The sequence below is a fragment of the Macaca nemestrina genome, chromosome 6 (genome assembly GCF_043159975.1).
Source record: "Macaca nemestrina isolate mMacNem1 chromosome 6, mMacNem.hap1, whole genome shotgun sequence".
NCBI lineage: Eukaryota > Metazoa > Chordata > Mammalia > Primates > Cercopithecidae > Macaca > Macaca nemestrina.
Genome location: NC_092130.1, coordinates 146,105,280 through 146,122,326, shown reverse-complemented (window position 1 = coordinate 146,122,326; position 17,047 = coordinate 146,105,280). Strand labels below are relative to the sequence as shown.

The following is a 17,047-nucleotide window of genomic DNA, read 5'->3' as shown; positions in this document are numbered from 1 at the left end:
GTTTTGCTTCCTCTGGCTTTTCCCTTTTCCATGTTTTCAAATTCAATTGTTCCTTCAGGGATAGGTGTGACTTTATTCGTGCCCTTTCCAACATCCAACCCTCCACTGGCCCCTCCCTTGCCCAGTCGGACCTGGTGCACAGCTGCACTTCCTGATTGTTTGCACTGGAGAATCTCGACAGTGGCTTCCTCCCCAAGGGCCACGAAAAACATCTGGACACATTGTCTGCAAATGACAAAAGAAGGAGTGTGGCCAAACATGAACACGAGACAGCCCATTTAGGCCGCCATCAAGACAAGAGGGCTTCTTAGTTTTCCTCCCTCATTCTTCCCCCACTTAAGATGAAAACTGAATAATCTGCTCTGCAGAGATAATTTTTTCTTAGAATCAGCTATGTGGGCACTCTAACAAGGAAACTGATTTCAATGTCAGCCTGGAAACAACTTGCTCAAGGGTGCAGTGGGTAAGGGCATCTGAAAGAATAAGAATAATTAGGTATCTGATTCTGATGCTGAAAAGGTGGGTATAGTAAGTGGGAACAGAAGGTGAGTACAGTGATGACTTCATAGAAATTTTGTGCATTCAAGATTCTCAGAGCTTTGCAGTTTACTTGATTTTATTTAAAAGCAAAATAAATTTTAAAACCCTGTCATTAATTATTACTCAGACTCGGAAGGCCTTTCTAATGGTGTCCTCAAGTGGTCTCCAATTCAATTAGGTCAAATTGAGCCCCTGATTAATGACAGGCTTTATATTAGTTTCTAATCCTTATACCAGGAAAACCTGATCAACTACTTCACATACCCAGCAGTCTTTAAAGAAACAAGAGAAAAATCTCCAAACTCACTGGTTGGCAACCTGTCCCACCAGGGAGTTCCATCTTGTAGGTCCCTACATTTGTCAAGCCAAGTGTGTAAGGACTGCCTCCATGGTAGGCTCCTCTGCAGAGAAGAAACAACAGGAGGATTGAGTCAAGTTCCTGGTCCACTGAGTAGGACAAAAGAGAAAATCCAGGAAGGCCATGAAGATGAAATAGAACATCATTCACATCCACCTCTGATTTCTAAGAACACATCTAAGCCTACGTCAGGTGAATGTACTTAATAGTGTTTTCTAACTGTTGTTAGAAAACATAGATTTGAAACTGTGAAAGGAGTTTTGGCGAACATTTGTCCAAGACCTCCAATCTTAGGACCTGCCCTATTCTATTACTCCATCATAATGAGACTCATCTTTTAGCAACATACCAGAAATTATATGTTCAATGAATACCAGTCTTCGAAGTAGCTGCCTTGGGAAGCCAAATATTTTTTCCTGTGATATACTTGTTGTTCAATATCTTTAGGGACTTACACACCTTATAAATTACCTTATTCTCCATCTAAGAAACATAGGTTTTGTTTCTTTTGAACCTGAAACAGTTATGTTTAGTATAAATGCTCCTGATCATCAGTGTCAGCTTCAAATGAGTTTTAACAATTTTCCATACCAAAATCACCTTTAAACAAGGATTTTGGACTATTAAGACTATTCAAAAGAATGGTTGTATTAGGTCAGTGCAAAAGTAATTGTGGTTTTTGCCATTACTTCTAATGGCAGAAATCTCAATCACTTTTGCACTGACCTAATATATCTTGAAAAAGGAGACACAATGTGTGTTGAACCCTGGTAGCACTGTGACTACTTAATACTTACCTGGACATACACATTCTGGAATGTTATTTAGGTAATACATTAATCACAATTCTTTTTTTTTTTTTTTTTTTTTTTTTTGAGACGGAGTCTCACGCTGTTGCCCAGGCTGGAGTGCAGTGGCGCGATCTCGGCTCACTGCAAGCTCCGCCTCCCGGGTTCCCGCCATTCTCCTGCCTCAGCCTCCTGAGTAGCTGGGACTACAGGCGCCCGCCACCGCGCCCGGCTAACTTTTTGTATTTTTAGTAGAGACGGGGTTTCACTGTGGTCTCGATCTCCTGATCTTGTGATCCGCCCGCCTCGGCCTCCCAAAGTGCTGGGATTACAGGCTTGAGCCACCGCGCCCGGCCATTAATCACAATTCTTTATTGCCATATTCCTGATTCCTGTAATAACTGCATGCTCATTTGATATGGAATGTGCAGTATTGAATGTGCTATCATAAGGATTAAATAAAATCTTCTTTTGAATTCACACAGAAATTATGACCAGACAGGTTAAAAATGCCACTGTTTCTTCATTCCATCAACTTTTACAGTAAGTCATTCCTATCTTTTACATTAACTTTCAGGAGTCTGTTTAAATGTGCTGTGTACGATTACCCAAGGAAGGTAACTGTGAGCAAAATGCTTAGTTTTCTATTATTTTTAGTTCTAATATAGCCATTAAGGGTTTATTAATTAATCTGTTATCAGTGCTCAAAAGTCACTGGAAGAAGCAGAAATATACAGGGTTATATGTGCATCCTCTGAACTTAGGGAGAATAAAGGGTGAAAAACGGGTGCAGCTAGCCCTATGAAATAAGCTCCTTATCATAAGCAGAAATTAAAACGGGCCAGTATTTTTTGGTAGAGCCTTGATCTTCTAAGGTGGGGAACAGTCCTTTACTGCTTGATATACGGTGTGGTCCCTGCCACACCTTCAAAGTTAAAAAACCGTCATGTGGGTTTCTCTTTAATTCCATAGGAGGATCTATGACATAAGGAGGACTTCAAGCTGTTTGTGACCAGTTGGGGCCCCCTCTCTTGTATAAGGCTAACTTGAATGCAGTTATCCTGTTATAAAATTCAATTGACCAATCCTTCCTTAAAACTTAACAATTAGAACAATATTCCCGAGAAAAGCTCTCTCCCACTCCATGCTAATGTAAAGATACACATTAAGAATGGGGGTAAGTCAGTGTTCCTAAGGTTGAATATTCCAAGTGGTGATTACCTGAAAGAAATGATGTCTATGTTGTTTGAGTGCGCCCTGGCCATCAGCATGGCCAGCTCATTGGCTTCTGAGCCACTGTTCACCAAGAAAATGACCTAGAGAGGAAAGGAAGACATGTGGCCTCATAATTTATTTCCTTATTACCCATTCATTTAAAATTGCTGAAGGGCATGTGTCCAGCCCCTGAGTATTAAGGAGAGTTCCCTTCATATCAGCTCGGATTACTCAGCAGTTCCATCATTTAACCACGTATGGATTTCATAGCCCTTCCTCCAGTAGCCGCTAAGTGCTAGACGTACAAAAATGGCTAAGAGATTGTCTCCGCTGTGGAACATTCCGGGCTTTCATTGGCTTTATTTGATGGTCTGCAAAATGCCAAGAGAGGAGACTTGCTGAGGGGCACACAGCAGTGAGTAGCTGATAGATTCAAAGATTGGATTTCTTGGCTCCTGACCCTAACCCACTCACCTGATTCTAAAGGCTTGGAACAAGACAGGACCTCTGACCCTGCAACTCCAGGGGTTGTCCCAGCCTGACTGTGCTGTGTGTGTGAATGTTGAAAAAACAAGTAAACAAGCCGGGTGTGGTGGCTCAGGCCTATAATCCCAGCATTCTGGGAGGTTGAGGCGGGCAGATCACTTGAGGTCAGGAGTTTGAGACCAGCCTGGCCAGCACGGTGAAACCCCATCTCTAGTAAAAATACAAAAATTAGCCAGGTGTGGTGGCGGGCACCTGTAATCCCAGCTACTTGGGAGGCTGAGGCAGGAGAATCTCTTGAACCCGGGAGGCAGAGGTTGCAGTGAGCCGAGATTGCACTATTGCACTCCAGCCTGGGTGACAGAGTGAGATTCTGTCTCAAAAAAAAAAAAAGAGAAAAAACAAGTAAACAAAAAATGCAGCTCAGCCTGGATGAAAGAACGGGGAGAATGAAAGCGAACTGTGCCCTCCAGACTCAGGGACTGGAAGACATGTGTTCATGACTCTGCTGACTCTCTGCTTCTGCTCTTCCGTGAACATCTGGGGCTGAACTGAGGTTGCAGTTCTTCCAAGTTTCTTCATCTATTCTAGGTAATGTAGACAACATGGTAAAATAATAATAGCTAACACTCGAGACTAAGCGCTGTTCTAGGTTCTTCATATATATGAACTCATTTAATGCCTAAATGCAAATCTTGGTCAACATTTTAACATCTCAGTTCAGTTTAAAATATCAGTCATTTCAGATGCAGAAAAACAGCTCATGTAGAAAAAAATATCTAAGTGTATTTTGGACCAAATGAACCATATAGCATTCATTAAAAATGGTTTCACTTTTTGTAAAAGAAATGCAAATAACTTTGCAGAAAGGCTAAGGAGCAATGAGATAAAAACCTCTTGAGGACATAGATGAGAACATCAGTAGGCCTATGGCTCCTGGGAAATGATTTCTGCAAAGATATGGCGAGGAGAGCAACCAAAGAGAGACAGAGGCTCAGAGGTGACACAAGGGAACACTGGCTTGTTTCACCAGCAATTCATAAATTCCCTTCTGTCTGATTGCTTTCAGATGTAGCCATCAGATCACCACTACAGATGTTCAATGCATAGACTAGATTTCCTGCCCATGTTCCTGCTTCCTAGGGCAGCTCCCCTGGAATCATAAGACTCCTGTCCCTTTGAGCTGGGAGCATCGTACCTTTTTTTCTCCCCATGAAATTCAGCTCCTGTAGGAAGAGCATTGTACCTTAAGAGGCTCAGGAAGAAGTGCGGCAAGCTTCTCTGCATATTCGTGCATTGGAGGGTGGAAGAAGACAGTGCTTGTATGCCACAGGCGGCCGAGTTGCTTTTGTGCCACTGCGTTCACCTTCCTGGATAAGCAGTAGAGCAGTTACCTGCACTGCGTGTCACGCCCCTCCTGCACACACACTGGCCATTGGACCCGAACGTACTGTTTTTTCTCAAAGAGTTTCAAGAGGCAGATTTTATTTACATGTGAGAATAAACTCCTTTAACCACTACGGGTGTCCAGAAATGGGACGTGTTGCCTCAAAAGGTAATGAATTCCTCTCCAAGAGCAGGGTTCAAAAGAAGACTCAATGATTACAGGGATTTTAGAAAAGAAATACCTAGTTTAGGAGGAAGTTTGGGTTTAGAATTTCTTCTAACTATGCTTTCTTATTAGCCATCCTTTGAAGAGTTTGGAAAAAAAGATGACTAGTTGTAAGCCTGAGTCCTTTCCATTTTGTTTTTCTAAAGAAGAATAGATTCATCAAGCACACGTATGCAAGATCAATAGTTCTTCCCTCCCTCCCTCCCTTCCTTCCTCTCTTTCTCCCTTCTTCCCCTCCTTCTTTCTTTCTTAAGGGATGGGTTCTCACTATGTTGCCTAGGCTGGAGTGTGGCGGCTATTCACAGGCACAATCATAGTGCACTGCAATCTCCAATTCCTGGGCTCAAGAGATCCTCCTGTCTCAACCTCCCAAGTAGCTGCGACTACAGGTGCATGCTACCACGTCCGACTAAGATTAATAGTTTTTCTGCAGGGAGATTCTAATATCTGAGTCTGAACAGTGGTTAGTGTGGATGAACATTTTGTAACTATAAAGCCACATTCTTTGAAGGATTGGGCCAACCTACAGGATTAGAAGTTTCATACTGAGAGATAATAGGGACTAAGGATGATAGATTTGTGGAACCTGACTTAGCTTTGAAAACACAAGCCAAGATGTCTGAACTTGCTGTAAAGGACATTAATTGCTAAAGTTTGTTACATACCAATTTTATTTGTTATTAATATCTTTCACATCAGAAAAAATCAATCCAGTGGGTAAATATTTTGAGAAATATCAGAGTATACAGATGTCTTTACTATAGAACATTTAGTACCTATAATAGACTAGTGTACACTGTTTCTCTTCAGAAAGGAGAAATAGTTTAAAGTGTTTCCCAAACTTATTTTCTCATGGGACCCTTTTCCACGAAAACTCCTGTGATCAATGTTCCATGAAACTCACTTTAGAAAATTGTGGAGTATCAGTAAATTCTTGAAAAGAAGAGACAGTTGACAAAAACATTGTCTAGTAAAATAAATGAAAGTCACAGGAGGGGTAAAATAGATGGCTTCCCATTTCCAGGGAAGACTGTCAATGTTATTGGGAAGATTCAATGAGAATGTTTGAACTCATTTTCTATTCCATTTTCTCTACTTCTTTCGTGTATGTTTGTCCTATGTTTGAAATTGCATCTGACATTTATTTTGGATACTTTTCGTGACTTTGCACGGGACTAGGGCCTCCTGATCATGAAAGAGGGTAGGAGAAGTGAAGGGGAGGAAAAGATGAGGGCTGGAACCCTGAGGCACACTCACTTTTTACCTCCTGACAGCTGTGTGAGGGGGGACTCTTGGCCTCCTGCTTTGACGGAAGGTCCCACACCTATTCAGTTTGTTTTAGGCTTGCTGCTTTATTGCTTTCCCCTAACTTAGTGTGAGGTTGCATTGGTCAGATTATTAAAGGAAAAAGAGAACAGACATGAAATGAAAGCACTGCATGGAAACCAAGAATTCTCCAAGGGTATCTGTGTGGGCGAGTGTACCGTCATCACTGCAGATAATCTCTAGATTAATTGATCCATACATTTCCAGGTAAATTTCCAGCTAGAATTGCATATGTCTCTTATCATTCTTCTCTTCCTCTTCCATCTCTCAGAGGCCATGAGAAAGATTTCCCCAGGCTAGAAGCTATTTCTCATCTCTCATCATCCCTTGCCTGACAAGCCTGTCATGTGTTTCTCTGAGAGCCGCCTGCCTTTCCCTTCCCTTCCTTTCCCTGAATGCACCCCTGTCTTTGGAAAGCTGTTGCTAATGAGAAATACACAGCAAGACTCCAGTCATGTGGTACATGCCACACTACATGTGACATGAGAATAACAAAATCTTGCATTGTCAAGAAAAGGAAAAGTAGAGTGTCAAGATTTTGTACTCAGGAAATAGCAGGGAGTATGTCAGCCACAATCTGTCATAGATATTTTTTAACCAAGATAAGCAAACCAAGAGTTCAGAATCACTAGCATAATTGTTTTCCATGCATTCTTTTGCAACAAAAATCCCCAGATTTTAAGGATACTCACGGGTGGCAGTGGCCAACACTGACAGTAACAATCCCGGAAAAGAAATCCAGGTATCTGTTTCCCTCAGCATCAAAGAGCCACTCCATGTGCCCCTGATGGAGCAGCAGGGGTTTCTGGAAATACGCCGTCACCACAGGAGAAAGGTGATCCTTGTGGATTTCCAGGACACGGTTGTAGCCAAGGGACTGTAGATAAACAAAATTTAAACCCACACACTTCTTAGAAGGTCAATGGCAGTCAATCTATGAGTAATAGTGCCCAGTCTCTCTAGTGGATAGAGCAGAGGGCTGCTAGCCTGTAGAGGCTCAAAAGTGGGTGTACTTACCCAATACCATCCTTGTAAGAAATTAAAGCCTTTTCTTTTAAGGAAGTGAATTATTATTTGTAGGCTTTCAATCTCTTTCTAGAAAAGGGCTGGAATTTCTACCTATCAATGAAAAGCCTTGGCTTTGAGTTGATTTTAACTATGAAAAAAACAGACTTTGGAAGTAAATATCTGAACTAATAAGCAATTAGTCTGAACTAATAAGTCATTTTTGTTGTGGTAGTGTTTTAAAAAAATAAAAATGCAATGATGTGCTAGTCATGTTTGTATCTTTAATTATAAAATATCTCTCCTGTATTTCTCTTCTTTGTGGATCCCTCATGAGTACCTATTGATTCTACAATTTCTAACCTGTAAGTATCATGTAGAATAAAGGAGTTGCTGTGTGTGTGTGCATGCACATGTGCATGCATGAGAGAGAGAGAACGAAAGAAAGAAGGAAAGAAACAGACAGAAAGAGAGAGAAAGTGAGAGAGAAAATGCCAGCTCAATCTTTATTAGCCTGAGAATAAAAATATAACTATAATTTTGGCTGGAGGGCTCAGGAAGGTCAGATGGCCACATGAGTCAGTTAAAACAGGAGCAACATTTACTTTAAAGCCAATGTGTGCCATCACATTTGTTATGTGTGTGTATCTCCCTGCAATACATATATTAATTATAATCTATAGTGTGTTGCATGTACTGTCTTTGCCTCTGTCTCTGTCTCTATCTCTCACACATGGACACCAATTTATATACTAGCATTAAGGGAGTAAGAGGGTTTCAGATGCTTCCAATGACTTAGAGGTACAATATCTGGAATGAGATAGATTAGTGGCAAGCAGGGCTATTTTTGTGTCATTCTTAAGGAAACAATCAACTGAGACCTCCCCAGAGAAACTACCTCTTTGAGTGTTCTTAAAGCCCTGAATCTTACCTGGTATCTTTCAGGTATGAAGTCACATGGAGGCATTCTGGGCCTTGTATGAAGACTGAGCTTGGTTACTGATGTCCAGGAAGCACCTACCGAAAGTGAAGTGAGTTAGAATCCTCAACTAAGCATGACATAGGTCTGTTGGTGAAAGTTACCTATAGTTATCCAAATAAAACTGCTTAGACAATTTTGTTTATTTCTTAGTTAAAAAGTCATGTAAATCAGCTTTTAGTTTGGATTTAAAAACTGAGTATCTCAATAATGAGTTTTCTGGAGGAAAAAAAAGATAGTTCTTCTCAAATCTAGTCTGGAAAAACAATCTACTGCAGTCCCTCGCAAGCTTGGGAAGCTCAGTTTAGGCAAACTGTCCGTGTTACCCTCAACATGCTGATTCTCTCATCAGTAGGTAAAACTTCTGCCAGTGTAATGTGTTGTTGGAGTCCATCCTCTATTAATAGAGGTGCTTTTAGGCTTCAAGCTGCCTAGTGCCTGAATTCTAGTGTTTAGTCAGTGCCTGGTACCTGGTTAGCTGTCAGTACACATGGAATTAATGACTGTTGACTATTCTTGTAGGGAATGAGGAGAGGCAGGTGTTAGAGAATACACTAGACTAATAAACACAGGCAAATAGACCCGGAAGACAAAACCTCCCCCACTCCAAAAAAAAAAAACAAAAACAAAAAACAAAAAACAAAAAACGGCTGCCAACACAAGACTGTGACAAAACAGGGATAAGCTGAACCAGATTCATTAAATATTTGGAGCTAGGAGGGACCTTACATTTGTGTGTGTGAGTGTCTGTGTGTGTGTGTGTGTCAAAATGTATACTTTATAGATAAGGAAACCAGCATAAAGTGGTAAATTAATCTGTTTAAGGCTATCTAGCTAGTTAGGTGAAGAACGAGAACAAAACTCCTCTGGCTTCTAGCCCAGTGGTCTGTTTTGCTCATTCTTCAGCCATTTCCACCCTTCCCTGGCAGCACAGATTTTGGGCCCTCTGCAGCAGTGGGATGGAATAATGGAATCAGAACGTTAGAGCTGGAAGAGGTTTCTAGAGAACTTATAAGTACTCCTAGGAAAGATGCTCCTAATTTTGAAGACTAAAGGTCAACATTAAGATAATTTTACAGGTGGAGAGAGCTGAGGAAATTATGTCTCTTTCTCAGCATGAAGGTTTGAATGCAAGAAAGAAATGTTAGTGTTTTGTGTGGCTATGAAGTCACAGTCCTGAGAAACATAATGAACAATTGTGTTTTTAAATGAAGATGGAAAGTAACAGCTCTGAATATACCTTCTTTCAAAGAGACCCCATTCACTTTTCTGCTCTAAGTAATCACTAATGTCATTAATTTGCTCTTACTTTAAAAGCAAGTGACTTTTGATTTTCCATGCATAGAAAGGACCAAAAAATTTGATAGCTTCAGTTTTCTGAGAATTTCACCTTTTACAAAGCTTTTCATTGTGTCTCTCTGCATTAGTTATGCTTCTGAGATGGAACAAAAATTCTGAGTGTTTCTAAGAATTCAAAAATCCTTTCATTTCTTCAGTCTCATTTTTCTGTCTGCAAAATTGGAGTTGCCCATTGAGGAGGTTGTAGGCTCTCTTGACTCCAAGGTTATAGGATTTACGAAAGTAGGCTAGAGGGGGAAGGGAGTTGGAGAGAAAGACTTGATAAGGAAAAGCTTGTATTTTAAACAGTCAAGGCAGGTTTATTTATTCATTTATTCACAGAAGTGATAAGAATATGATTGTGGAGTGAGGGCTTCAAATGAAATACATGAAATTCTGCAAGGAAGAAAGAAGAGGAAGAAAGAGAAGAAGGGAGAAAGGAAGAAGAAAGAGGAAGGAAGAAATAGAGACAGATAGTAACGAGCAAGTAGGAGAAATATAATATAATAGGAGTCAGTAAGTGAAATAAATCTGGATAATACCTCCAAATCTATTGACTGTCATATCACCCCTCTTAATAAATAACTAAAACTCAGAAATAATAGTAATAATGTTGATATTTGATGGACAGAAAGAAATAAAACTGCCTTGGTTTTTATTATTTGCCAGAAAAAAATTAAAATCTAATTATCTAGATAATTGCATGCATTCTTTATTCAAAATAGCCCGGGTTTTGAGGATGATGTAAGAGTTGAGGGTTCATAAAGCTTTTTGGGGGCTCCTGGAGATTGTGTATGTGTGTATATGCATATGCATACCTGTATGTGTGTGTGTGCATGTGCGAGAGAGAGAGAGATGGAGGTAGAGGGGAAGGAATGAATGAGATTAGGATTAATAAAACTACATCCAAGGTCTATTTGTGAATAGGTATTTGTTTTGTTTTGTCTTATTGTTTTAACTAATCGGATAGTGTCTTTTTAGGCTAAACAGATGACAGCTAATGATTTTCATCCAATTCACCAATTTTCACTTCAATTCACATGAGCAACTCAAGACATTGAAAGATGGAATTCAATTTGGAGAACAGCATCGCTTTTGCATAATAAATGCCAAGTGGGTAACTAGGAAGCTTTCATTTCCCAGCTGCCTAACTCTCACAGAATTCTATAGCTTACAGGTCACCGTAACTTTGTTTTCTTTCCCCAAAATCATGATGTCAAATGACAAAAACTGTTGGGCAAAGTAAGTGAGAAAAATCAATTTTTTTTGGCATTTGGAAACTCTTGGGAAAATTCTCTTTGTAATGATAAAGAGTTTTTCAGTATTCACAACCAGTTTTCAGCCCAGAGGGAGTATTTATTAAGGGCTTCTTCACCTTTTAAAATGAAAAAAGATTGTAAAATATTTGAAAATATGCAGTGGACACAGTGTGATTTATTAAAATGCTAATTATTATTATTATTATTGAGACAGAGTCTGGCTCTGTTGCCCAATGCTCATATAATGTGTTAAAATAACGACATGCTATCTCAGCTGCGATAATTTTAAAAATAAAGAGAAAGCATTCAAAATAAAGTATGGCTTTAATTTACAGACGCCCAGGGATGATTTCTTTTTTTTCCCTTTTTTGAGACAAGGTCTCCCTCTGTCAAACAGGCTGGAGTACAGTGGTATGATCATGGCTTACTGTAGCCTCGACATCCCAGGCTCAAACAATTCTCCCACCTCAGCCTCTTGAGTAGCCGGAACCATAAGCACTTGCCACCATGCCCAGCTATTTTCCTTTTTCTACTTTTAATAGACTTGGGGTCTTACATGGAGTGCAGTGGTGGAATCTCTGCTCATTGCAACCTGTACCTCCTAGGCTCAAGCAGTCCTCCTATCTCAGCTTCCCTAGTAGCTGGGACCACAGTGCATGCCACCACACCCGGCTAATGTTTTGTATTTTTAGTAGAGACCGGGTTTCTCCAGGTTGCCCAGGCTGGTCTCGAACTCCTGAGCTCAAGTCATCTGTCTGCCTTGGCCTCCGGAAGTGTTGTGATTACAGGCATGAACCACTGAGCCTGGCCCCAAATGCCAATTCTATCTCATTTCTGTATAGCATCTTAGGTAACTTGAAAAAAATCTTGTCACATTTGGAATCTCATTTAGTACTTAGGATAGCCAATGAGTTAGGAAAGGAAGATTTCATCCTCCATCTACCTTAGAGTGGAGTCAGTGACAGATGGAATTCGAGGCCTTGGCAGTTTTGAAGTCCCTCACTAACGTCGAAGGTTTGAGACACTGCCTCCCATGGAGGCCTGCTGAAGCTGTGTTGGTGTTTGGATGCCTGAGTGACAGTGTCTGGCCGGCAGAGAAACTTTTTCTCGCCGGGCGCGGTGGCTCAAGCCTGTAATCCCAGCACTTTGGGAGGCCGAGGCGGGCGGATCACGAGGTCAGGAGATCGAGACGATCCTGGCTAACACAGTGAAACCCCGTCTCCACTAAAAATACAAAAAAAATTAGCCGGGCGTGGTGGCGGCGCCTGTAGTCCCAGCTACTCGGGAGGCTGAGGCAGGAGAATGGCGGGAACCCGGGAGGCGGAGCTTGCAGTGAGCCGAGATCGCGCCACTGCACTCCAGCCTGGGCGACAGAGCGAGACTCCGCCTCAAAAAAAAAAAAAAAAAAAAAAAAAAAAAAAAAAAAAAAAAAGAAACTTTTTCTCCTCTGCTTCCCTGTCCTGGAGCTGCCAGCTTGGAGACTCCAGAGTGGTCCTTTTTCCTTCGCTCATGGGACTGCAGTCTGCAGGACACTGCCGAGGACCCTCGCCATTGCTGTTGGGTATCATCCAGCTCAGGACGCGATCTCTCGCAGCCCTCTCTGTGGAGGTCCCCTCTGTCCCGTGCGTGCTCTGGGTGAAAGGATGACAGTGATGAATGCCAGGTGCCTGCATCCCCCCAGCAAAGCTGCTAAGAGGAGCTTCCTACCAGAATTTACTCTACTCCTGCCTGGTCTTCCTTGGCTTCTTTGTGTGTGGGGTCCTGTCCACCTCCTCAGCCTCCTGTTGATTCTTTCAGCCGCCCTCCCTCCTTGCCTCCATTCCTTCATACCCTTCCAGTATATGCCCTTTTGCTGAAGCCAAACAGGGGCAGTTGTGTCTGTCCACAAGCGAGAGCGCTGCTCGATTCCTGATTCTGAGGTGAGTGGGTCTTCCTTCTGCATGTTTGGGAGTAGTCTTTCTCTGTGATCACCCTTCCTGGCCCTTGGCATGTGTTAAATCAGTTCTGACTGTGGCGAGGCTGCCTGGAGCGGTGCACATGGGAGGCCCCACTTTAGGGCAAATTTTGAATGTTTTCTTAAAATAGCCTTGGCAGGAATGGAGAAACATCTCAGCTAGAAATGGATTACTTTTTGTGCCCCCCTTCCTTTATGGGAGAGCAGGCATATATTAGGAAATTGCTACAGGGAGCACATACCTCAGCCACCTGCAAATGTTATACATTTCACAGTCATTAGCTAATTGTAGGAAACAATGCCCCACTGAGATATTTCTCCACACTTTTGTACTGAAAGCAAATTGCTTCCATAACTTTGCATACAGTTAGCCCAAAGTGATTGTGCATATCAAAACGTAAACAAGGCTGGACATTTTAGGCATATGAATATTGTATAGTAACTATGTAGATACTATGCAAGAATTGTGACTTATTTATTTTTGCATATATAACAACACTTGAAACATGGTAATCTCCTTACCACAGTCCCTTCCCTTCCCCCCTCCCCCATTATATTTTTCTATTCCCTTTCCAGATTTGGTTTTATTCATGGTATATTTCTCTACTGGATACATACATAAATACATACATACACGCACATATATATATTTACATATTTACTTACTCGTTTATGTCCATCTCCTTCCTGAAATAGAGGGCAGGGGCTTTTTCTTGCCTATTGTGGCTAAGTCTGCAGCACTGGTGCATAATAGATGCTCATATATTTTGCCTGAATGTATATTTTGCATATGGCAGGTGCTCCCGAAGTGTATGTTCAGTGAGTGTGTGTTTAGATGAACAAGCACAAGCAAGCGTAGACCTAGGTAGAGTAGGTAAGAAAGTAGACATAAAAGTCCCAAAGGTTTTTGTAAGGCCAGGTAATGAGGATGGCATTCAGTCTAGGTGGTGTGGTTTTCAAAGACTGCTCCTTCGTGGTGTCCTTGCTAGGCCTATGGTAAGGCATCCCCAATGAGTTGATCAAGATCTCTAGGTACTAGGACTCACCTGCCCTGTCTAGGTTATCTGCTGCTCCACTGTGCAGCTACACAATGCTCAGAGGTTGGGGTAGGAGAGGGGAGGGGGCAGCCTAGGGCATTTCTCTTGCTAGGTCAGCAGCTGGTACTTTCAGCATAATTTCCTCCTCACTGAGCATAAGACTGGGTATAATTTTACCTGCTTCTGAGAAAACGTTGGAGTTAAGTGATGTTCTGGCAAAAAACTCATGACCAAGGGAAAAGAGCAGTCCAAACAGGACTGGAAGACTGGGGGAGGATAGACAGGGCCTGGTAGAATCTCTCCGAGTTTGGAGTCAGATAGGCCTGGCTGTGAATCCCAAGTTGTCGCTTACATTTTTCTGCCTTTGACCACATTTCTTAGATATTCCTTATTCCCCTGTCTCCTCATCTGTGGAATGAGATAATAGTACTCACTAACAAGTTTGGTTGAAGAGAAAAGGACATAATGCATTGAAAGCATCATGCATGTATCGAGTTTCAAAAAATTGCAATTTTCAGGAGGAAGAAAGCAAAGAGGAGAGGAAGGAAGGAGGGCGAAAGGGAAAGATGAGGAGAAAATGAAGACAAAGTTGGTCACAATGGGGAATGGAAAATGGTCCCCATACCTGTTTAGGGCCTGTGAAGCACAGGCACATAAATGTACAGACAGCTGCTTAATCTCATGTTTGCATGAGGGAATTTGCTGGGAAGGAAGTGGGGCTTTCGTGAAACAAGATCCATGTGAAAATCACAGGCACATAGGACATCACTCATAAAGCCACCAATGTCTGGTTAGCCCACATCTCCTCATATTTCGTGTTCCTGCCGCAGAGAGGAGAGTTCGAGTGGATGGGGAGGGCCTGGGGTCAAGTCCTGGCTTGGATGACTCTGGGTAAATCACAGCATTTGTTGGTAATTGAGACAATGGTCTCACTTCCTAGAGGCATGATGAAAATTCATGCAGATGCTTTATGTTTTTTAAAATAGTCATCCTAGCCAGGTGCAGTGGCTCAGGCCTGCAATCCGAGCACTTTGAAAGGCTGAAGTGAGAGGATTGTTTGAGCCCAGGAGTTCAAGACCAGCTTGGGCAACACAGTAAAACCCCAGGTCTACAAAAAGTTAAAAAAGAAAAATAGCTAGGCATGGTGGCATGTGCCTATAGTTCCAGCTACTCAGGAGGCTGAGGTGGGAGAATTATTTGAGTCTGGGATGTCAAGGCTGCAGTGAACCATGATCACACCACTGTACTCCAACCTACGTGACAGAGGGAGACCCTGTCTCAAAAAAGAAAAAATAGAAATCATCCTTGGGCATCTGTAAGTTGAAGTCACACTTTATTTTGAATTGCTTTCCTTTGGTTTTTGAAAGTATTGCAGCTGAGAGAGCATGTCATTATGTTGAAATTAAGCATAGTTGGGTTTTATTATCCATGAATTTCATTTCAAAATAAAAGGGAGCATTACAAAATATTGGCTATGAAAATGGGGCATCGACTCAGGGTGAGAACCTGTGTATTAAAAACATGCCTCATCTCTAAGACCTCAACCAGGTCTAACATTCCAGAATCCCAGGCAGCAGCCTTCAGAGCTCAAGTCTTCCCCTCTCGCTGATCCTCAACTGACCTATGTCCCCCTGGTTTCCACTTACGGCTCAGGAAAGGACGCATCTCAAGGATCCTGGGAGCGGAGGTGACCAGGAACAAGGGTCTCAGCAAATGTCTCCAGACTAGAGTCATCTCTCCCACTCAGGAAGCAAACCCCCATGGAAGTAGGTTGGAGGTTGGGCTCTAACTGCTCACTATCCTTGCTGGACTTTGAGATTAAGATGGGGAGGAGGCGCTAAAAGGGGAATCCTGGAGTGGTGACTGTCCATGGCTTCAGGCAAGCCCCAGAACTCTCTATTGCTAGTAACAGTGCCTTCAAGGAGGGAGAAAAAGAGAGTGAGGAAAAGAGGTAGAGAGAGAGTGAAAGTAGGAGGGAGAGAGAGAAGAGGAGAGAAAAGAAAGGAAAAGAAGAGAACAGAAGGGAAGAGGAAAGAAAGCAGGCAGATAAAGCAAAGGTCATCTGACGAGTTCTGTTAGTTTAGTATTCCATCGGGGTTTCATCCGGGTACACTTTCCTCTGCAGGAGGGTGGTGCTGGGTGTGGGAGAAGGATCAGGACATGGTTGAAGGGGTCAGAGACTGAGAAATGAGAGATGTGACTAAGAGAGTAAAAAGGAGGATATGCATGAAGTGAATGAACAAATAAATTGGTTTTGGGGGTCTTAGAGAAAGAGAGGAGAAAACAATGGGGAAGGAGCCATTCCAAAGAAATGAGAGAGTACCAAATAACTAGGTAAGTTTCTGGACAGCTATGGATCCTCTTATGTGTCTGAGGAAGGCAAAAGGTTAAGAGCTGAGGAGTTAGTGTGCCTTATTTTCATTATTTCTTAAATTCCCATTTATCCCACTGTAGCCTCCCCCTACCTTCAATACCCATAAGCAACTATTTAGCGTGTTTACATATATCCTTTTCTTGGCACACATTCTTGTAGAATGTGTATCGTTTAGGGTGAATGCAGTTTTAATTTATGTCAATATGTGTAATGTGTGTCTTTTTTTCTTTTCAGTTAGATCCATGTTTTTAAGATCCAACCAGGTTGCGAAGGGTACATCTCTTCCAGGTTTCCCACTGCTTCAGAATGGGGGCCACGTGCTCTACATGGCAGTGCCCAAGGGGGACAGTGACAAAGTTGATTGCAACTTGGGGGTCGAGGGAGTGGGGATGGGTAGATATCATTAATCTTGGGTTATCCTGTAGGGGAGACAACTGACTTGGCCACATCCTTCACAAACACCTGCATAACAACTTTTGACTCTCAATGCCCGTGGGAGGTGAAGGCGTTGGGTAAGCACAGGGAGTATGTTATATTCAGTATAATTGTCCATTTTCGCGTGGGTTTCCAGCTCCCAGTCAATTCTGCTTTGGGGGCAGTAGGGAGTGATCATATGAGCTGGCTGGTCATGTGCTGCAGGAATAATCCAAGTCAGTGAGGCCAGTGGCCACACAGCATCTCCCTGGGGTGCACAGTCTGTCCTGTGGTTGGACAGAGGGGAGAAAATGTTGAGTTCCTGAAGTCTGGTATATGCTCTTCAGCTCTACTGGACTGTGGTC

General features: G+C 42.2%; 1 protein-coding gene across 3 annotated transcripts in view; it reads right to left on the bottom strand.

The window, feature by feature from the left end:
• The window catches only part of LOC105473059 (alanine--glyoxylate aminotransferase 2), a 45,783-nt gene extending 29,898 nt beyond the window's left edge, over window positions 1-15,885 (bottom strand). The window contains exons 1-7 of one of the 3 annotated variants that reach the window (XM_011726663.2): window positions 15,541-15,885; window positions 8,259-8,344; window positions 7,015-7,199; window positions 4,631-4,754; window positions 2,908-3,002; window positions 848-941; window positions 132-225 (exon numbers count right to left, since the gene is read on the bottom strand). In XM_011726663.2, the coding sequence (XP_011724965.2) occupies window positions 132-225; window positions 848-941; window positions 2,908-3,002; window positions 4,631-4,754; window positions 7,015-7,199; window positions 8,259-8,344; window positions 15,541-15,628 (766 nt within the window). In that variant the 5' untranslated portion in view covers window positions 15,629-15,885. Of the gene's footprint in view, window positions 1-131; window positions 226-847; window positions 942-2,907; window positions 3,003-4,630; window positions 4,755-7,014; window positions 7,200-8,258; window positions 8,345-11,846; window positions 12,000-13,523; window positions 13,612-15,540 lie in introns of those variants that run through there. The other 2 variants (XM_071099025.1, XM_011726666.3) reach the window with 2 other exon arrangements.
• Window positions 15,886-17,047: the final 1,162 nt, after the last annotated feature.